Here is a 17,421-nt window from a genome sequence, read left to right as displayed (position 1 = left end):
CAGTCTCGCGAGACTTGCTGAACACATGACTTCACAATACGCACCTCAAATAGCCCTCGTTCAGAAAAAAAACCAAACTGAAATAGAACATCTGCGTCGTTCAAGTGGACGCCACACACGCCCCACTACACTCCGGTGGAACTTTCGCCTCAACCCGTAAGGAGAATTTAAACTGCATCTGACGAGACTAAAGGAAGAGAAGAGCCGTAAATTGGGTAAGTAGCAGTGTTAGCATGCTAATGTGATGTACACTTTTATTCGCGCCATCGTTTGAAATAATGGAAGCGAGCGAGGGTTTTTATTGTCAGGCTAAATTCACAGCATGCTTGAGACTAAAACGTGATAGATGCGGCAAATAATGTTTCTATCTGTATTCAGTCGAATGGAAAAATAGCATTGGAAAACCTCCGGCGCGCCGTTATTTACGTCATTGCTGTCGCATAATTTTAACGTACAGCTGGTTGCCTTGTCCTCTGTAATAAATACTGAACAAATAAATTGCATTGAATATCGTTTTTTTTTTTTTATTTAGTTCGTCACCTGTCGTGATAAATATAACATTTTATTCCCTTTTCCAAGTCCCGAGTAACTTTTTAAATCATGGACATCAAATGAAAAAAAACTAAATCCAAATGTGCAACTTCTGTTTTCAAGCAAAAGTTTAGCAAAAACAATAGATTAAAGCTTAGTAAAAATAACAATGTATGGTGTGTTTATTTAACGTTTATTTCTTTACACTTGTGAAACGTCAGAGACATTTTAGCTCAACAGTGGTTTTACCTTTGATTTATAGGTTGTGCAACACACAAATCTTTATCTAAACTTTACACCAGTCAGCATTACCGTGACAAGAGTAGCGAGTGCAATGTCTGCTCAAATTAATGGGATAGCATTCCTTTCTAATAAAAGGACATGCGTATAAATAAAATGTTAACTACTTGGACAAGTACTATTTGTTTTTCTGATAAGTTACTCAGGTAAGTGTTGCACGTTATGACACACATCTAATTTTACAAAAATGACTTCAAATAAAACGCTTAATGTCAATCGGTGTCATGGTGTGTGTTTTTCTCTGGATGCAGGCCTGGGGTTGGTGTAATGTCCTCGCCAGCCAGCATATTTCAAAAGCCACACTGCAGGAAGAAGGGAGACCACAGCTGTGTGTTTTTGTCAGCCCACTGTCAGGGAGGGACAAAGTCATGGCTGATGTTGGTACGAGCCCTGAAGGTGCAGTGATAGAGGGGCCGTACACAGAGTCGGACCGTGAGCCACCTCAAGAGGGGGCAGCCATCCACGAGGATCGAGATGAAGGAAGCCTCAGCCCCGCCAAACGTCTCCGCCTGGGCGAGGAGGTGCTGGGACTGCATGGAGACCTCCAACCAGCACAAGCAGAAATGGATCAGGAAGACCAAAGTACAGAATTTCTTTCATTGTTTGACATCATGGCAATTGGGGCACTTTGTACCTGGAAATTTCTTTGCTGGTCTTGGCAACAGGAGCCCCCCTGCACGCCAAAGACGGTAGAGATGAAGATGAAGAGTCGATGACTGCAGATGGGGGCACAGAGGAGGTGCATGAGAGGCATCAGCAGCAAAATGCAGATTGCGACCATGATGGAGAAATGCAGCTGGAGGAGGAGAAACCTGATGAGTGTGCAGAAGGTCCCAATGAAGGACAGCAGTAAGTTGAACCTACTTTTTAATTCTATTAACATGACTCACTCTCACTCTTTTTTTCTTTCTTTTCTGGTTGTGAAATATGCTATACAAATAAAGTTGTATTGTATTGTATTTTCTTGCAGCCTTGCCTTAGACTTTTCCCAGACCCCCCAGGTACTGACGAGTTCCTGGAGCGAATATTCTACTTTCCCAGAGAATTACCTGAAAGGTTGCAAATGGTAATTAAAAAATACATCCAAGTACAAATCAACATACTGCTGTGTGCTGGATGAAATCTGAGTGACTTTTCCGCCTCTCGTCAGGGCTCCGGATGGTTCCTGTATCCTGAGCAACAGCGCAGACAATGTGCTCCGCGTCTACAACCTTCCTCCAGAGGTTTACACCTACAACTGGGATGTGCTGCCTGAGATGGTGAGCGATACATAGGTTAGTTCGAGCAGTGCCTCTCAACGTTTGGTCAAGCGGTACCCGGGCTACCTCCCTTGGTACGTCCCAAAAAAAAATAAAAAATCACTCCTGCAGTACTGCTACATTTTTTTAATTGCAATAAATTTGCATGTCATCGGTAAGAGTTTGTTTGTATACATTTATCTTATTTTAGTGTTTTCATAATGTTTGAATGGCTTCCACAAATATGAAATATACTTTGAAGGAATAAAACTTCTGTCTCATTTTTGATGAACACTTTGGGCTAATTATAATGTTGGTCACAATGGTGGTACACCAAAAATGTGAGAACCTAAAGGTAAAAACCATGCACTCGTTAAAAAAAGTTTAATAAAACAAAAACAAAAAAAAATGCACTATTTAGCAAGCTCATTAGAATTCATATGGCGCCCCCACCAGGCCGATGTTGATATTGCAACATTAAGAATCGTTGATTTCTGTAGAATGGTTGAACATAACCGTCCGTCTTTGTGAAGGTAGAATTGATAATACAATTGGATTTAGGTTTTACGTTTACACTGACCTGTCCGTTTGCGTCCCCCCTTTTTTTTTTTTGTGTGTGTGTGTGTGTGTGTTAGAGTCCAGTACTGAAAATGGCTGAGGGAGACACTGTGTATGACTACTGCTGGTACCCCAAAATGAACTCTCTGGAGCCTCACACATGCTTGTGAGTACTCGTCCGGTTTAAACTCTGACCTTTGTGGTGGAACGCTGATGACATGTTTTCTTTTCTTTTCTGTTTTCTAAAATGACTAAAACTAAAATTGAACAAATGTTTTCATTAACACAATAAAATAAAATGAAAATGATGGAACAGGAGGAAGGAGGACAATCATTTTTTTTTTTTTAAAAAGGACAGACACTGCAAGGGCAGATGTTGGATTTTGTCCATCCCTCTAATTGTCCCGAACCGAGTCAAGTACCGGGTGTATAGAATTCAAATATCTGCACTTGGGGCTGAATAAAATCTTCTAATGCTGTTTTGTGTGCTGGCCCTTTAACTGAGAGTTCAATTCTGCAGACAGAAGACGTAGCTCTCGTTTGCTACTTTGCGTGTGCAAGCATCCATGTGTGCACTTAGAATAAAAGCACAACTTAGAAATATATTTAACCTCGTGGTCACTGTGACGGTCGGTCAGAGACTGGTGCCAGGTGGGACGTTGGCATACTCTGCCCAGGTCTGACTAGAATGAAAAAAAAAAAAAACTAAAACAAAGAATTTTCCAAAACTACTCTAAAAAGTCATTAAAACTAACTGAGTTAAAAAGAAGTCCAAAGGAATTAAAACCCAGCTCAAATGAAAAATCCAAAACAATCATAATCCCGGATCCTAATAAGGTGGGCCCGAGGCTCCCGTGATGGCTGAACATTTTGGCCATCGCTCCAGGCGAGCAGCCGTGGAGCGATTTATAATTGGCCACTTCTCGGCGCCAAAATCAAGCGGCAATGTCGTCGCGGCTAATTTGCTTTGTGCTAATTAAGCGGCAGTGATGCTGTTTTGGGCTTCGCGTGATTACATTCAGGCGGCGTTCCGACCTTCTCAAATAGGATTTTAATTCAAGGCTGTCCAAAAATATTTTTTATTTGACTAATTACATAATCTGCTGTCATAAAAAGAAACAAACAATTACATAATCTCTCTGTTGTGATTCGCAACTAGTCAACCGAGTGTTTGTATTATTTGTCGTCCACAGTTTTGCGAGCAGTAGCCGCGACAATCCGGTCCACATCTGGGACGCCTTCTACGGAGAGGTGCGCTCCAGCTTCCGTCCTTACAACCACCTGGACGAGCTGACCGCCGCGCACTCGCTCTGCTTCTCCCCCGACGGCTCGCAGCTCTACTGCGGCTTCGACAAAACCGTCAGGGTCTTCTATACCGAGCGGCCCGGCCGAGACTGCGAGGAGCGGCACACCACAGGTCAGCCATGAACTCAAATTAGAACTTGGCGATGAAGAGGTCGGGGAAAGTAAATGTCCCCTTAGCAAATTGTCTTCAGCCAAACTGCATCACAAAAACAAGCTCAGCTTGGTGTACTTCACTGACACACTAAGAGAATTGTTTGACAAAAAAAAAAACAACATTTCAAAGCGGCGTCGAGTGAACAGACGGCCTCGACAAGGATCGTTTAGAACGCCGCTCATCACGTGTCGCACCAAGACGAACAACACAACAAAACGCCGCGACCGCATTCAAATTGTCTCTTGTGCACTTGAAACAACTTTTGAGGCATTCTAATCTCGAATGACGCGCCTCTCTTTGTTTACACCCTATTTGTTTCTGATAATGACGGCAGCACGTTTCAGCCGAAACAGTCTCAAGACCTCTTTATGTAACGCTGGAACGATAGTTAGCCTAAATGGTATTGCAATCGAAAGTCTGCGGTTATATGTTCAAAAGTTTACAATGAGAGAAACTTTGTGTGCTTAAGAGAGCAACAGAAGAGTTTGTGTGACAAAGTGTGTGATCGAGAGAAACAGAATCTGAGGCAAAATGTGGGAGAAAAACGTGAGGTTTTTTTTTGTTCATGAGAGACAAAATGCGAGGCCTCTTTGTCACAAGAATGTGAGAGAGCGAATGAGAAAATGGAGTGAATTGGTGTGTAAGGGGAAAACTTGAATTTGTGCAAATGGGAGACAAAATTTGAGGCGTGTTGAGTGGAAATATGTGAGAGAGAGGGAGTGTGAGAACAACTGACGTTTTGTGCATCGGATGGAAAATGTGTGCATGTATTGTGTGAGAGGAAAATATCAGATGAAAGAGAGAAAATCTGTGCGTGTGAACAGAAATGAAATTGAGACAGAAATGAGCGTGTGGAAGAGAATAAATGTGTGAGAGTGAGAGAATCGGTGCAATGATTTATAAATTTTTTTCTTCCCCCTTCCGGTGGTCCAACGGCAGCGAAGAAGCAAATCGGCCAGAGCGGCATCATCTCCTGCTTGGGCTTCAGCCCGTGCCAGTCGCTGTACGCCTGCGGCTCGTACTCGCGCTGCGCCGGCCTCTACTCGTGCCAGGACGGCAGCCTGCTGGCACTGCTGCCCACTCGCCACCACGGGGGCCTCACTCATCTGCTCTTCTCACCCGACGGCCACTACCTGTACACGGGCGGCCGCAAGGTACGCGTGCGCGAGGGCCGAACTGCCAACGCTCACATTGAGGCCAAACGTAGCTCAAGGGGGAGGAAACCGGGAAAAAAAAACAACCTGATACTACTTCATATGACCTACGTCTAGTGCACTGGTGTCAAACTCAAGGCCCGGGGGCCATATCTGGCCCGCGACATCGTTTTATGTGGCCCGCCAAGGGCGAATTATGTGTGTGAACTTCCTGTTTCTAGCGCATTTTCTTCTATTTTAACAACATTGAAAAATGAGATTTTGCCATTTATTTGTGACCAAGCCTCCACTTTTAAAATGAATTGAAGATTTTTCAAACAAACAATTGCTGACTGGCTTGTGATTTCAAAACTGGCTTTCCATCAATTAGTTGTAAATGCTAGATTAAGGTGATCATACATTTCTACAAGTGCGCAGTCATAACAGCCCTCCGTGGGAAACCCGTCCACAAAAATGAGTTTGACAGCCCTTTTGTAGTACATTGACAAAATATTTTTCGACAAGAGCAGGGGTCACCAATGTGATGAGATGTGAATTTGAATTTTGAATGAGAACAACACTGGATGACAGATAATGATACTCAGAAAAAAAAAGTGGCACGATATTGAAAGATATGGAATGATGTGAAATTTGAATGCTGCAAAATATGCAATACTTTGATTCAACATGGAATGTTTGGTATGTGGAAATGTTGAAAATCATTTCCAAGGAAAATTGAATGAGCTGAACATTTTGGATTCTGAATTGTTCAATGATCTGAATCTGCGTGATTGGGAATTACCTTCCATAATTCACAAAGTTAATCAAGTATGACGAATGTGCAGGATCCCGAGATCCTGTGCTGGGATCTTCGTGAGCCCGGTCAAGTCGTGTTCTCCCTCAAAAGGAATGTGGCAACCAACCAGCGCATCTACTTCGATCTGGACCCGTAAGTGCGCATCCGTCCTCGTCGCTGTGCACGCGCAGGACGTCCTTGCCAATCTGTGTTTGTGCTCCCCCAGGACGGGCAGGTACCTGCTGAGTGGGGACACGGAGGGAGTGGTGTCGGTTTGGGACACACTGACCTCTGCAGGTGGTGACGAGCTACTGCAGCCTCAGCTCACGTTTCAGGCACACTGGGACTGCACCAATGGGATCAGGTAATGGCTCAAAAAGCTTGCATGCAGACAGAAGTGCTTTTCCTCAAAAATATGCCACTGTTATTTCGTTGAATTATGACAAAGCTTGGAAATGCCTTTTTTTTTTTTTCAAATTTGCAACTTTATTTTCCTAAAATTCCGAAATTAATCACAAATTACTTTTTTTGTGAAAATTGCGTCTGTATTCTTGTAAAATTATATATTTTTTCTAAAAAAAAAAATACACAAATTTTTTCTTTGAAATATGCCACTTAATATTTGTGTAATTATGAAATGCTCTGAAACTCCTTTTTCTCCAAAATATGCAACTTTATTCTCCTGGAATTACTAAATTAATCTCAAAGGACTTTTTCTCGAAAATATGCAAGTATATTCTTGTAAAAATTATGATTATTTTCTAAGAAAATATTTTTGAAAGATTCTTGAAAATATGTCACATAATTTTTGTAGTATTGTGCAGTAGTCTTAAATGCCTTTTTCTTGTAAAATTGCAACTTTATGTTTTTAACGTTACTACGTTAATCATAAATTACTTTTTCTTTACAATATGCAGCTTTATTTTGGCAAAATTATAGCTTATAAATGAATCTACTCTGGAAATAATTAAAATCTTGAATAGATATTAGTTTTTTTTATTTAATTTGTAAACAGTTTCTTCTCAATTATTTACAGCTAACCAATTATTTCATAAAGAAATATCCAGTCCTAAGTCAACTTATGTTTACAATGTTCAAGTTTTGATTGGTGAAGAAATCAATTGTTGGATTAATTTTGAATTAGCAAAAGTTGGATTTGAATCAATGAAGTCATTGCTCGTGCTTTTGTGCAAGCAGTATCCATCCGTTCATGCCGCTGGTGGCCACATCCAGCGGCCAGCGGCAGTTCCTGTGGCCCAGCGACGGCGAGGACGACTCTTCCTCCGAGGACGGCGAGGACAGCGACCAGGCCGCCGCCGGCGCCGCCCGCGCCGACAACAGGCTGAGTTTGTGGTGGGCGGGACCGTGCGGATCCCCCGCGGAGGAGCAGAGTGAGGTATCAAACATGCAGACTTGAACTTGACCTTTCACCAGGCGAGCCTGTGCCAATCGCAAAGACTTTTCTTCAACAAGGACGCAAATCAGAACCGCCGTGCAAGAAGCTTTCCATTTTTATTTTTGGTATGTAGTGCCGCAAGTATGCATCTGATCATGTCTGCTTTAACTTTTTTTTTTTTTTTTTTTTTTTAAACCGGCGATTATACAATTTTGAAACAAATACAATTTGAATTCCCGTTCAAGTTGTCGTCCACAGGCTGTCAAGAGCACAACAAAGCAACAGGGGGCGCTCTAACCCCTTCAAAGTCACAACATTTGGAGCTGAGCTAACCACTGAATGATATCCTTTCTTTTCCTTGTGGACGCATACAAAAATATACAGACATAAATTGGTTCACATATACAAAGTAGTCTTTAAGGTTACCCTGGAAAAAAAATTGACTTTCACAAATTAAAGTCGTAATCTTAAACGAATAGTCGCATATTTCCAAGTATTTTTTTTTTTTTTTCTCTCTCTGAAATGTGAATTTGTTTTTCTGGTCTTACTACTGTGTTATTACATATGTAATCTCAAATATACACTTTTTTTTATTAAAATATGCGCCGACTGTATTTGTACTACGACAATTGGAATTAGGCTTGTGCACTTCCATTGAAGTCGGGATATTATGTAAAATGTAAATAAAAACGGAAGACACTTAGACAGTACAAAGACAAGATATTTATTGCTCAAACTGTTTAACTTGATCGTTTTTAGCAAACAATAATGACGTTAAACTTTAATGGCTGCGATACTTTCCCAAAAAGTTCGCCCAAGTTGAAAAAAAGAAAGTTGAGGAATTCTCATCAAAGGCGTGTTTGAAACATCTTGCAGGTGAACGGGCTAATTGGCAGCTGCTGGGTGCCGTCATTAGCTAGCAAATGAACTTCCCGAAATTGCTCAGTCATTCGCAAGCAAAGATGAGGTGAAGTTCTTCAGCGTTTTGTGAACAACCGAGCGAGAAAAATATTCAAACACTTTAAGCACAATGTTCCTCAACGTACAATTGCAAGGAATTTGAGGATTTTGTCATTTATGGTTCATAAGAATGCCAAAAGTTTCAGAGAATCTGGAGAAATCGCTGCTGCATGGAAGCAGCAAGGCCAAAAAAAAAACAACACTAAATGCCCGTTGACCTTCGATGCCTCAGACGGCACTGCATCAAAATGTGACATCAATGTGGGAAGGATCTCGCCGCATGAGGTCAGGAAGACTCCAGAAAACTGATTTCAGTAAAATACAGTTTGGCCACAAGTGCAACTTCAAACTCTGCTGTGCAAAACAAAAGCTATTTATCAACCACATGAACGAACGCTGCCGGCTTCTCTGGGCCCGACTCATCTAAGATCGACCGAGGCGAAGTGGAAAAGTGTTCTGTGGTCTGACGAGTCCACATTTCAAATTGTTTTGGGAAATTGTGGATGTCGAGTCCTCCAGGCGGAAAAAAACGGAGCATCCGGACTGTTCTGGCCGCAAAGTTCAAAAGTCAGCATCTGTCATGTGATGGAGCTGTGGGCGTGCTAACGGCGTGGCTAACTCACACGTCTGTGAAGGCGCCAGTCATTCAGAAAGGTACAGACAAGATTTTATTCTGTTTTTATTGACATTTTACTCGGAATGGAATTACAGTTGGTAAAATATGACTTTGAAATTGGACATGTTGGGGAAAATTCAGTTTATTGTAGTATAATGTTCACCTTGACAACCTTTTTTTTTTTTTTACTTCTACTCTTGTAAAATTACGTCATGATTTTCAAATATGACGATTCCCCCTCAGAAGTCTGCACCTTGGTTCATGTCAGTATTCTCAGTTTGAATCTTAAATATACAATTTTCTCAAAATTAAACTTCATGCTCTTAAAATGATGACTTTAATTGTGAAAATATGTTGGTTTCTCCAAAAATATGGACTTTATTCCCTTAAAATTACAGTAATTTTGAAAATGTAAACATTTTTTTCCCCATGAATATGAAGCTTCATTTTTCTAAAATGGGGAACTTTTTTCCCCCTTAAAAATGTCACATAATTTCCCTCTCAAAAGTAGAAACCTTTATTGGAAACTTACTTTTTGAACGGAACTGGTGATTACCTTTGACTGAATAAAGTTTAATTGTATTTTTTAGTACAAATATCCAAGATGTAAACTTTTTTTTAAATTGAAAATCTGCATTTTTATTCTTGTAAAACGACATTAATCTTGAAAAATTTTATGTTACCCTATTCTGTAAAATTTTCAATTTAGAAAAGCGTTCACCTCATTCTTGTAATATTACAACTCAAATCTCGATACGACCTTTTCCTTATCATGTAAGTATTCTTTATTCTCAACAATACGCTCATTCTTCTAAAAAAAAGTGCAAATTCTTTCTGGCAAATGAATGACTTCAATATCATCAATATTATCAGTAGTCGTATTTATTTATTTATTCATATTTTTGTCTTTTCAGTGTGGCCCAAATACTCGATATGACAAGGCGAGAAAACCTGCCGTTTGGCCTCTCGTAAGATGCAAAGCAATTCGAGAGCATCACGTCAGCCAACTCGTGTCGTCCGGATGCTAGGCGTCTGTTGACCTTTTCTTTGGAAATGTTAACCCACCACTCGATGCTTCCACCTTTTGCCTGCCACGTGATTTAGTCGAGATCCTCCAGAGCCACAGTGAGGTTTGGAGGGTTTTTGTTGGGGGGGCAACTGTGTTGCGCTGCTCTGCGGCGGTTGTTGCTTAGCAACCGTCACCGCCTCAGGGGAAGATAGTCGCTCCAAAGACAACAAGGGAGGACAAGAAAAATGAAGGGAGGTGGCATCAAGGATGAATCCTCGGTGGGCGTGGTCCCGCACTCGCTGGCCACAAAATTAGGTACACTTGCCCAACCATTTTGGTAGAGACTCATATTTTATAAAACGACTTTGTTAGAATTGCTCTCAGGAAATGTGAAATGCAAACTTTTCTCGGCTCGCTTTGGTGTTGATTGTGTGCGTGTGTGAGAGCGAGGTGAAGCTCACAAACGCACAGGAACAGACTGATGCTGAAGGATAAAGACGCGCAACTGAGATCTATCAGCTACGAAGCCGGCGAGGGGGCTGTGCGCTGTCACTGACTCACACACACGCGCACACACGCACACGTTCATGCAGCAATCTCTGTGTGAGTTTCATTCCATATCCTGGTGTGTGCTTTCCCGTTTGAGCTCTTTGTGTTGCTGCACTCATCTTGCCGTGGAGGAAAGTCAGCAGGAGACATTCCTGATTTTGTGTGTGCGCGTGCGGGTGAGTGTGTGTGTACACTGTACAGGGTACAAGGCCCTGCAGCACAGTCGCCAGGGAGGCGATGAAGTCATGGAGGAGAGTTGAAGGTCGGCCCACTAAAAGAGGCCAACAGGCAAAAATGCGGTGACGCGACATCGTGTTGTGTTTTGAGAGAAAAAAGGGGGGTCAGAGTGGATTCGTTTTCACTTTAATGATTTAGTTTAAATGTATGACACCAAAGGTTGAATTAATTATGAAGCCACGAAAACCTTTGCACCTTTCTATCGGTGTGCCTATCTGGCCGAGGTCTCCTCTTGTGAAGCTAAAACTGCGGTAGTACTCCGTCTGTCCGCATGATGGCAGTATATTCCCTAATATCAGACACTTTAGTAACTTTAACCCGGAGCGAGTTCATTTTGGTGAATTGGCGACCTTGCAGGCCCCTGAAATCAACAGGCGTCTTTTGTTTTGCGTGAGTGTGTGCGTTTGTGTTTATCAAGAGCATGCATCATCCTCCTCTTCTTGCTTGTAGCCTATTTGCATATTTCACTTCTTCAACAACAGGCGTGGATTAGTTAACCTCACGTTTCTCTCTCTCTCTCTCTCTCTCTTTCTCTTGTAATTTCCCCCTTTTTTTCTAGAGAGCACAAAAAAGCGTTGGAGTGTCTTTTTATGATGTGTGGTTGAGGGGCGCTCTTGCTCTTCCATCGAGGATGAATCCTTCTTTGGTGTTTTTTTTTAACTGATGTTTTTTTATATTAATAAACGGCACTCAAGCCCAGAGGTCCGAATCGGGAGGTGTGTGAGCAACCCAAAAAGGTACTTTACGACACCCGCCCTGTTTTTCGTTTTCTTTCTTTTTTCTAAATGTAATATGCTATGTCGGTGCTTCCCGCCTAACAGTCAACGAACTGGGATTTTGCTCCCTTGTTTTGCGTCTCCACTCCCCCCCTCCCTCTCCCCTGGTCGGTACTGGTGTTCCATCCCCGGTCTGGCGGTTCTGCCAGTACGTGGCTAGCCTCCGTGCAGGTCGGACCGGTATCAGGATTGTGACGTCGTCGTGTTGTTGGTCGGACCGGATCTGGCGCGCACACATTTATTGGACCCAGGCTCGCTTCTTATCTTTTTTTTTTGCCTTCTGATTAATTCACCCAGCAAGTTTTCTTTCAAGCGAAGTGTGGATGCTTTTCCGTTTTCAACTTCTCAAATAGACTCGCCGTATCACATTTGGATCTCCCACCTTTTTTTTCGTTGAATTCTCAAACTGAGAATTGAGCATTCGTGGATTTACAAGCTGCCTGCAAGGATTGTGATGTGCACTGACTGGACTTGACAAACCTTGACGAGCGTGGAGATGTGGAGTCCGGTGGCACATTTGAGCTTTTAAAGCGGCTTGATTTTTTTTTTGTTTTGTATTTTGGAGAAAAAAAAGACACAGTGTATGTGTATTTTGGTTGTATCGTGTGTTGCATGAGGCGTCGGGCCAAGGTAATGGGAGAGGGTGCACACACAACAAGGGAGCGCTGTTCGAAACTGAGACAATTGAGGCACAAGAAGCGAATCGCTGCTGGCTTGTGATTCATTTGACAACATTGGATTCGCTGGAGCTTTATAGGCGTCCTGGACCAACGCCATTTTTTTGTGCGCGTGTGTGCACTAATGGCACATTAGTGTGGAAGTCATGGGAATGCTGCAGAAATAGTCCAGAAAGTTTGTATTTTTTTTCCCTCCCACTTATCTCAATACATCCTGGGCCCATGAGGTTCTGACTCACCTCCACTTTTGGAAGTCTTCTTTTTTTTCATTTTCCCCCATTTGGTAGCGAACTCATTTGGAGATGGCGCGTCCATGGAGTGTGAATGGATTGTGTGTCCTGCTGGCGTTTGTACTGGATTTACTGGGAACCACTGCCAGCCACATGGAGCCCATCTACTGGAATTCTCTCAACGAGAGGTAAGGATGCCGACTGTATCTTTTTCCAAATGATTGCATGCGTTTGGACTTCAAAGTGCATATTAGCGTCAAATCGTTTCTGTTTAAGCTTCGACTTTGCCACCCGTGGCGACGGGCGTGGAATGAAAAGTCCTTTTCTGTCATGTCAGTGAGTCCAAATGTCATGTTTAGGATCATTGGCAAGCCATCCACAGACGGAATCTTTGAGGGTCAGAAATAGACAACCGCTGGATTTCCGAGAGCTGTTTGGTTGCATTTACGGGATGAAAAAAAAAGTTGCAATTCCTTCTGAAAGCAACAAGTCAGCAGCAGAAGTAAAAAAAAAAAAAAAAAAATAGTCTCACACCTCCTGCTCTACAAACAGTCTTTCTTTTTGTTTGCCTTCGAGACTGTCGAATGCACAGCAGCTGCTCACAACACCTGCACAGTCTGACATGCAGTACAATCGCTTTTGTTGGAAGTGTTTCGAATAATTTGACCCGAATATGAGTTCACAAAAAGGTGTCCTGCACAACCCCTTTTTTTGAGCGATTTGGCAATTAGTGGACAATTACACGTCGTGTTAAAACGACCACATCGCCTTCCAGTGAGCTAGCTTGATGTTAAAGCTAAATGTTGTCTATTTTGCCGATTGAACAGCGTCTCGAAGAGCCTATATAACCGCACTCCAAATATATTCTTTATCCTCTGCAAAGAATGACTAACATTAGTGTCATACTGATGAGATGAGCAACAGCATTTCCATCTTTCTGTCTTATACTGCCCCCATGTGGCCAAGGCGGAATGGCATTTTCATATTTTTCAATGGAAAAAGATGATTTAAGATTCCGATTCAACTCGATGCCCCCGCTGAACTTCTAAAAACGGAGCCGTATTACCTCCTTCGAGGCGTTTTGTGGTCAGGGGCCAAGGAAGAATCAAGATGTGGGAATTTGTTAGCAACGCGAGTGTGCTTCTCGTGTCTATTTCTTCCGGAACAATGAACTAAATCCTAATGGATCTCATAAACTTTGAATATTGCTGCTGGCGGCTCCAGACCGTATCACAAATTCACACTCTGGCGCTCTCTCTGTCTTTTTCCAAATGTATTTTTATTTTTTTTTCTTTAGCATTGCATCCGCGTGCTGGAGGCTACGGCCAGTCTGGCTTCTCCTCTTCCCGTGCGGGATGCAACAGTGTATGGAAGCCCCCCCCCCACTTTGCCCCCTTTCACTGTGGAGCCAGGCGTGAAGCCTCTAATGAGGGTTTTTTGTTGTCAGCAGTGGGTGGATTCAGCCCACAGGGTTGGACGCGGAGCCGGGTGGGGGGTGGAGGGGGCGGGGGGCATTTCTGCATTTCTGGCAAAGCTAACTGCTAGCGGGCTTTTTGGGCCTTTACAGGTGTGTCTGCATTGTTTCCTAATGTAGTTTAGCGTACGGTGGCCTGGGTGTCAATTAGTGGGGGTGCGGGGCTTTGACGCCACACTCTGAGTCATCTGCAAAGGGGTTGCTCATATATGCAAAGTACAAAGCCTGTTGTCCGCCATTGTGTGCCTTCACAAAGCTTAGCATTCATACTTAATCAGCTTAGTCCGTTCTTCACTTTATTTCTTTTTTACACACAGCCATGCACTTTCTGCTTTTCCCTTTCCATGCTGTCGTGTGTTGTTGCTGTCGAATTGTGGCAGACGCGCTTGCAGCCAGTGAGGGATGTATAAATATTTCTTCAGCAGTTTTTCAGTTTACGTCATGATTTTTTTTTTTTTGATGACTTTTGAATGCAGAGTGCTGTACTTTCTAGTTTGTCAAAATAGAAGTGGTACTTTTCTTTTAACCTCCGGGTAAGGGCACAAGATAGAAAAGTCATCAATAGAGAGAGGGAAAGTCAACCAGGCGATGATCATTTGAAAAATTGTCAGTTGTACATTCACCATGTTAGCAAAGGTTTTGTTTAGCTAGCAGAGCTAGCGTTTTAATCACATAAAAACTTCTGACATTCCAAAAATTTCTGGCCAGTATGAGATATAACATTCAAATCAGAGGATTTTCTATTTGTTGTTATCGTTAATTTATCTTTTTTTAAAATTTTTGTTAATCCGTTGACGTTAGTAAAGCCAATGTTTAGCTAACACAGCTAGCATTTTAAACCCACAAAAGTTGAGCCAATGCAATCTTCTGGCCTTCGAAAATTGGTTGGCTAATCTAAAAAAAATCGGATACAAACCAGGGGAATATTTATTTGCTGTCATTCATTTTGCATTTTTTTTGTTCGCAAAGCTATCATTTAGCTAATGAAGCTAGCCATTTGATTGCGTAAAAATTGAGCCAACGCTTCCTAAAATGTCCGCCCAACCTGAAATTTTATTTTTGTATTTTTTGTTAACGAATCTCGTGTTTTATATAATCACAGTTAAGATCGCGCTAGCTAGCTCTGGATGAAATTTTTTTTAACATTTTTTTGTAATTGTGCAGTCACAAATCTTGACTCTTGTCCTAAAAATAATAAGAATAATGATAATAATAATAATATATTTCATTCTGTTCTTGTCTTTTTTAAAACTTTTAGTTGTTTTTAACTGTTAGTCGTAAAAGGAGTTAAGGAGTTAAATTAATAATTTTATCCTTTTTTTTTTTTTAAACACTCGTATCTTTACTTGTACTAAAGTACACAACGTGACTACTTTTGCCTCCGCTGTTATTTTGTACTTCGGCCCTCTGAACTGTCGAAAAGTCGTCCGAGTCCATCACGTGCGCCTCACGTCAGGTGTGTGTAGCAAATGGAGTGTCACGTTGTTAACCTTCAGACCTCCTGATGCGCCGCTTTGAAGCTCGCTCACTCACCCACACAAGCCGACCGTTCACATTTCTTGGTTGATTTATAAAAATGTTTGCACTGTTGAGATTTTGTTTTTAAATTCTAGAACCCAATTGGGACTTTGATGGGATCATTCCAGGTAGCCTCCGATGAATTCCCCGAATGTACAGAAATAGATGGCTGAGATGACGTCATGGTGCTTCTTGTTGCCTCCTGACTTGATGTGACGCGCGTTGAGGGTCCTAACAAAGAAAGGAGGTCGCTACTTTCTTTGAATGAATGCTAGGAGGGGTATTTTTTTTTTAACGGGTGGTCTCGTCACGCATGTTGTAATACAACGATCCCCCTCCTCGAGACGTTGCTTTTAATCCCCCTCCCCTCCTGCTTCCAGTTCCTCAATAATTCATTAATCGCCGGCTAATTGGCACCGGATAAAAGACAAGCTAACTAGGCTAAGCGTTTCGACTACAAACGGCAACGGCGGAAAAAAAACTGAGTGACTTAGGCGATTTTACGAGATGTTGCCGGAGTGGAAAACGCGTCGTTGAATGTCACAAAAATAAAGTGTAAACATATGTGAAAGGAGACGTTAGGTCCATTTAAAAAAAAAAAAAATCTCATTACGAGGTTTGTGGTTTCAGCCTTGTGTCATGCAAAAGATATTCCGAATATTTGGAGCTGACTTCAATTCAAACTGTCAGTTATCTTTGTCTCGTTTTTGTGTCGCTTGCAAATGCAAGCGTTGGTTGAAATGGAACCAGTAAAGCTTTTCTGGCTCGTGGTTTGAAAGGGTGACGCACACGTTGGATTCAAAGCTCACACCTGCTAAGCAGGATCATCCCATTCGCCTGGCAGCTTTTTTTGTGATTATGTTTGTTAATAAGGCAAAATAGCACTCGAAAATGATGTACTTTATAAAAAAAAAATAAAATACTGGCTCGTGCAATCCAATTCATTGTGCCCGCCTTGGCCACCGGGGGCAGTATAATGCAGTCATGCTGACACAAATGAAGAAGAATGACACTTCTTTTATTACTACTGTGTGACTCATTATGATGATGTAATAAAAGTGGTGGCCGGGCTTGACTTTAAAAATCACTTTGAGTTGGATTTTATGGAAAAAAAAAAAGTTTTTTTTGGTAGCGCTTAAATAATATATATGCCTGTGGGTATTATATTATCTGTCTACATGTGTTGCTTCATTGTTGGTGTTCTAATATTCATTGCTTCTGAAACTACAACTTGGGATGCTAACCGTTAGCATGTCAAAGGCGTTTTTCATTATTTGTTAGCATCAAGCTAAGCAAACTGAGGCAAAGCTATTTGGTTGTTTTAAAAATTCAACTTGAAAGTAAAATCTTTACTTGGAGTGGAAATAAACTGCTTGAGCCACTTTCTATTTTTTTTTTTTCGCGGAAGAATTGAGTTGAACCGCAACCCTGAACGGCTCTGTCATATTTAGAGGCGTCGCGTATGGGAGGACCGGCGAGCTGGAGGGAAGATGGAGCGGAGAGGAAGTGCGGTCGGGTCGTTGTGCTCGGTTCTGATGGAGCAGACAGACAGAGTGACTGATTGTTTTGGGGTCAGAACCGCAGCGACCGGGTAAAACCTCCCATTCCTCACGGCTGACACCTCCCGCCACGTTCAGCCCGCAGGAAGTCCAACCCGGTGAAATCCGCTCAGCTTTTAAAGGAACTTTTTGGGCCGAACCAGCACTTTGATCAGCTCGGCATGAAGCCCTCAGACAACTGGCAGCTCTGCGGTTCCTGTAATAAGTTGAGCGAACGAAAGAGTTTAAAAGCTTCAACCCACGCGTCTTGTACTTGAACTTGTGATGTGGAGAGAAGTGGTTGCCATGGCGACCCATCATTTATGTTAGCGGTCTGTAATGGACCTTTTCAGCATTACGTCACGCGTACGCCGACTTGGATTCGACCAAGCCAGACTAACAGAGAAAACAGACTCGCATGAGAAT

The 17,421-nt window shown here is 42.2% G+C and overlaps 2 protein-coding genes across 2 annotated transcripts in view; both read left to right on the top strand.

The window, feature by feature from the left end:
* Nucleotides 1-22: 22 nt before the first annotated feature.
* wrap53 (WD repeat containing, antisense to TP53) lies at nucleotides 23-8,114 on the top strand. The gene is made up of 11 exons (XM_088294071.1): nucleotides 23-215; nucleotides 1,083-1,413; nucleotides 1,497-1,680; nucleotides 1,802-1,897; nucleotides 1,982-2,090; nucleotides 2,705-2,793; nucleotides 3,821-4,044; nucleotides 5,026-5,240; nucleotides 6,065-6,168; nucleotides 6,242-6,379; nucleotides 7,213-8,114. The coding sequence occupies exons 2-11, from the start codon at nucleotides 1,200-1,202 to the stop codon at nucleotides 7,430-7,432; spliced, it is 1,593 nt and encodes a 530-aa protein (XP_088150197.1). The 5' UTR covers nucleotides 23-215; nucleotides 1,083-1,199; the 3' UTR covers nucleotides 7,433-8,114.
* Nucleotides 8,115-12,126: 4,012 nt separating this feature from the next.
* The window catches only part of efnb3b (ephrin-B3b), a 52,485-nt gene continuing 47,190 nt past the window's right edge, over nucleotides 12,127-17,421 (top strand). Inside the window, exon 1 of the mRNA XM_088294687.1 lies at nucleotides 12,127-12,653. Within this exon, the coding sequence (XP_088150813.1) occupies nucleotides 12,538-12,653 (116 nt within the window). The 5' untranslated portion in view covers nucleotides 12,127-12,537. The remainder of the gene's footprint in view (nucleotides 12,654-17,421) is intronic.

This window comes from Idiotropiscis lumnitzeri, chromosome 4, assembly GCF_059441095.1.
Source record: "Idiotropiscis lumnitzeri isolate Australia: NSW breed Sydney's pygmy pipehorse chromosome 4, RoL_Ilum_1.0, whole genome shotgun sequence".
NCBI classification, from domain to species: Eukaryota; Metazoa; Chordata; class Actinopteri; order Syngnathiformes; family Syngnathidae; genus Idiotropiscis; species Idiotropiscis lumnitzeri.
The sequence above is the reverse complement of the archived record's forward strand: the minus strand, read 5'-3'. Positions and strand labels throughout refer to the sequence as shown.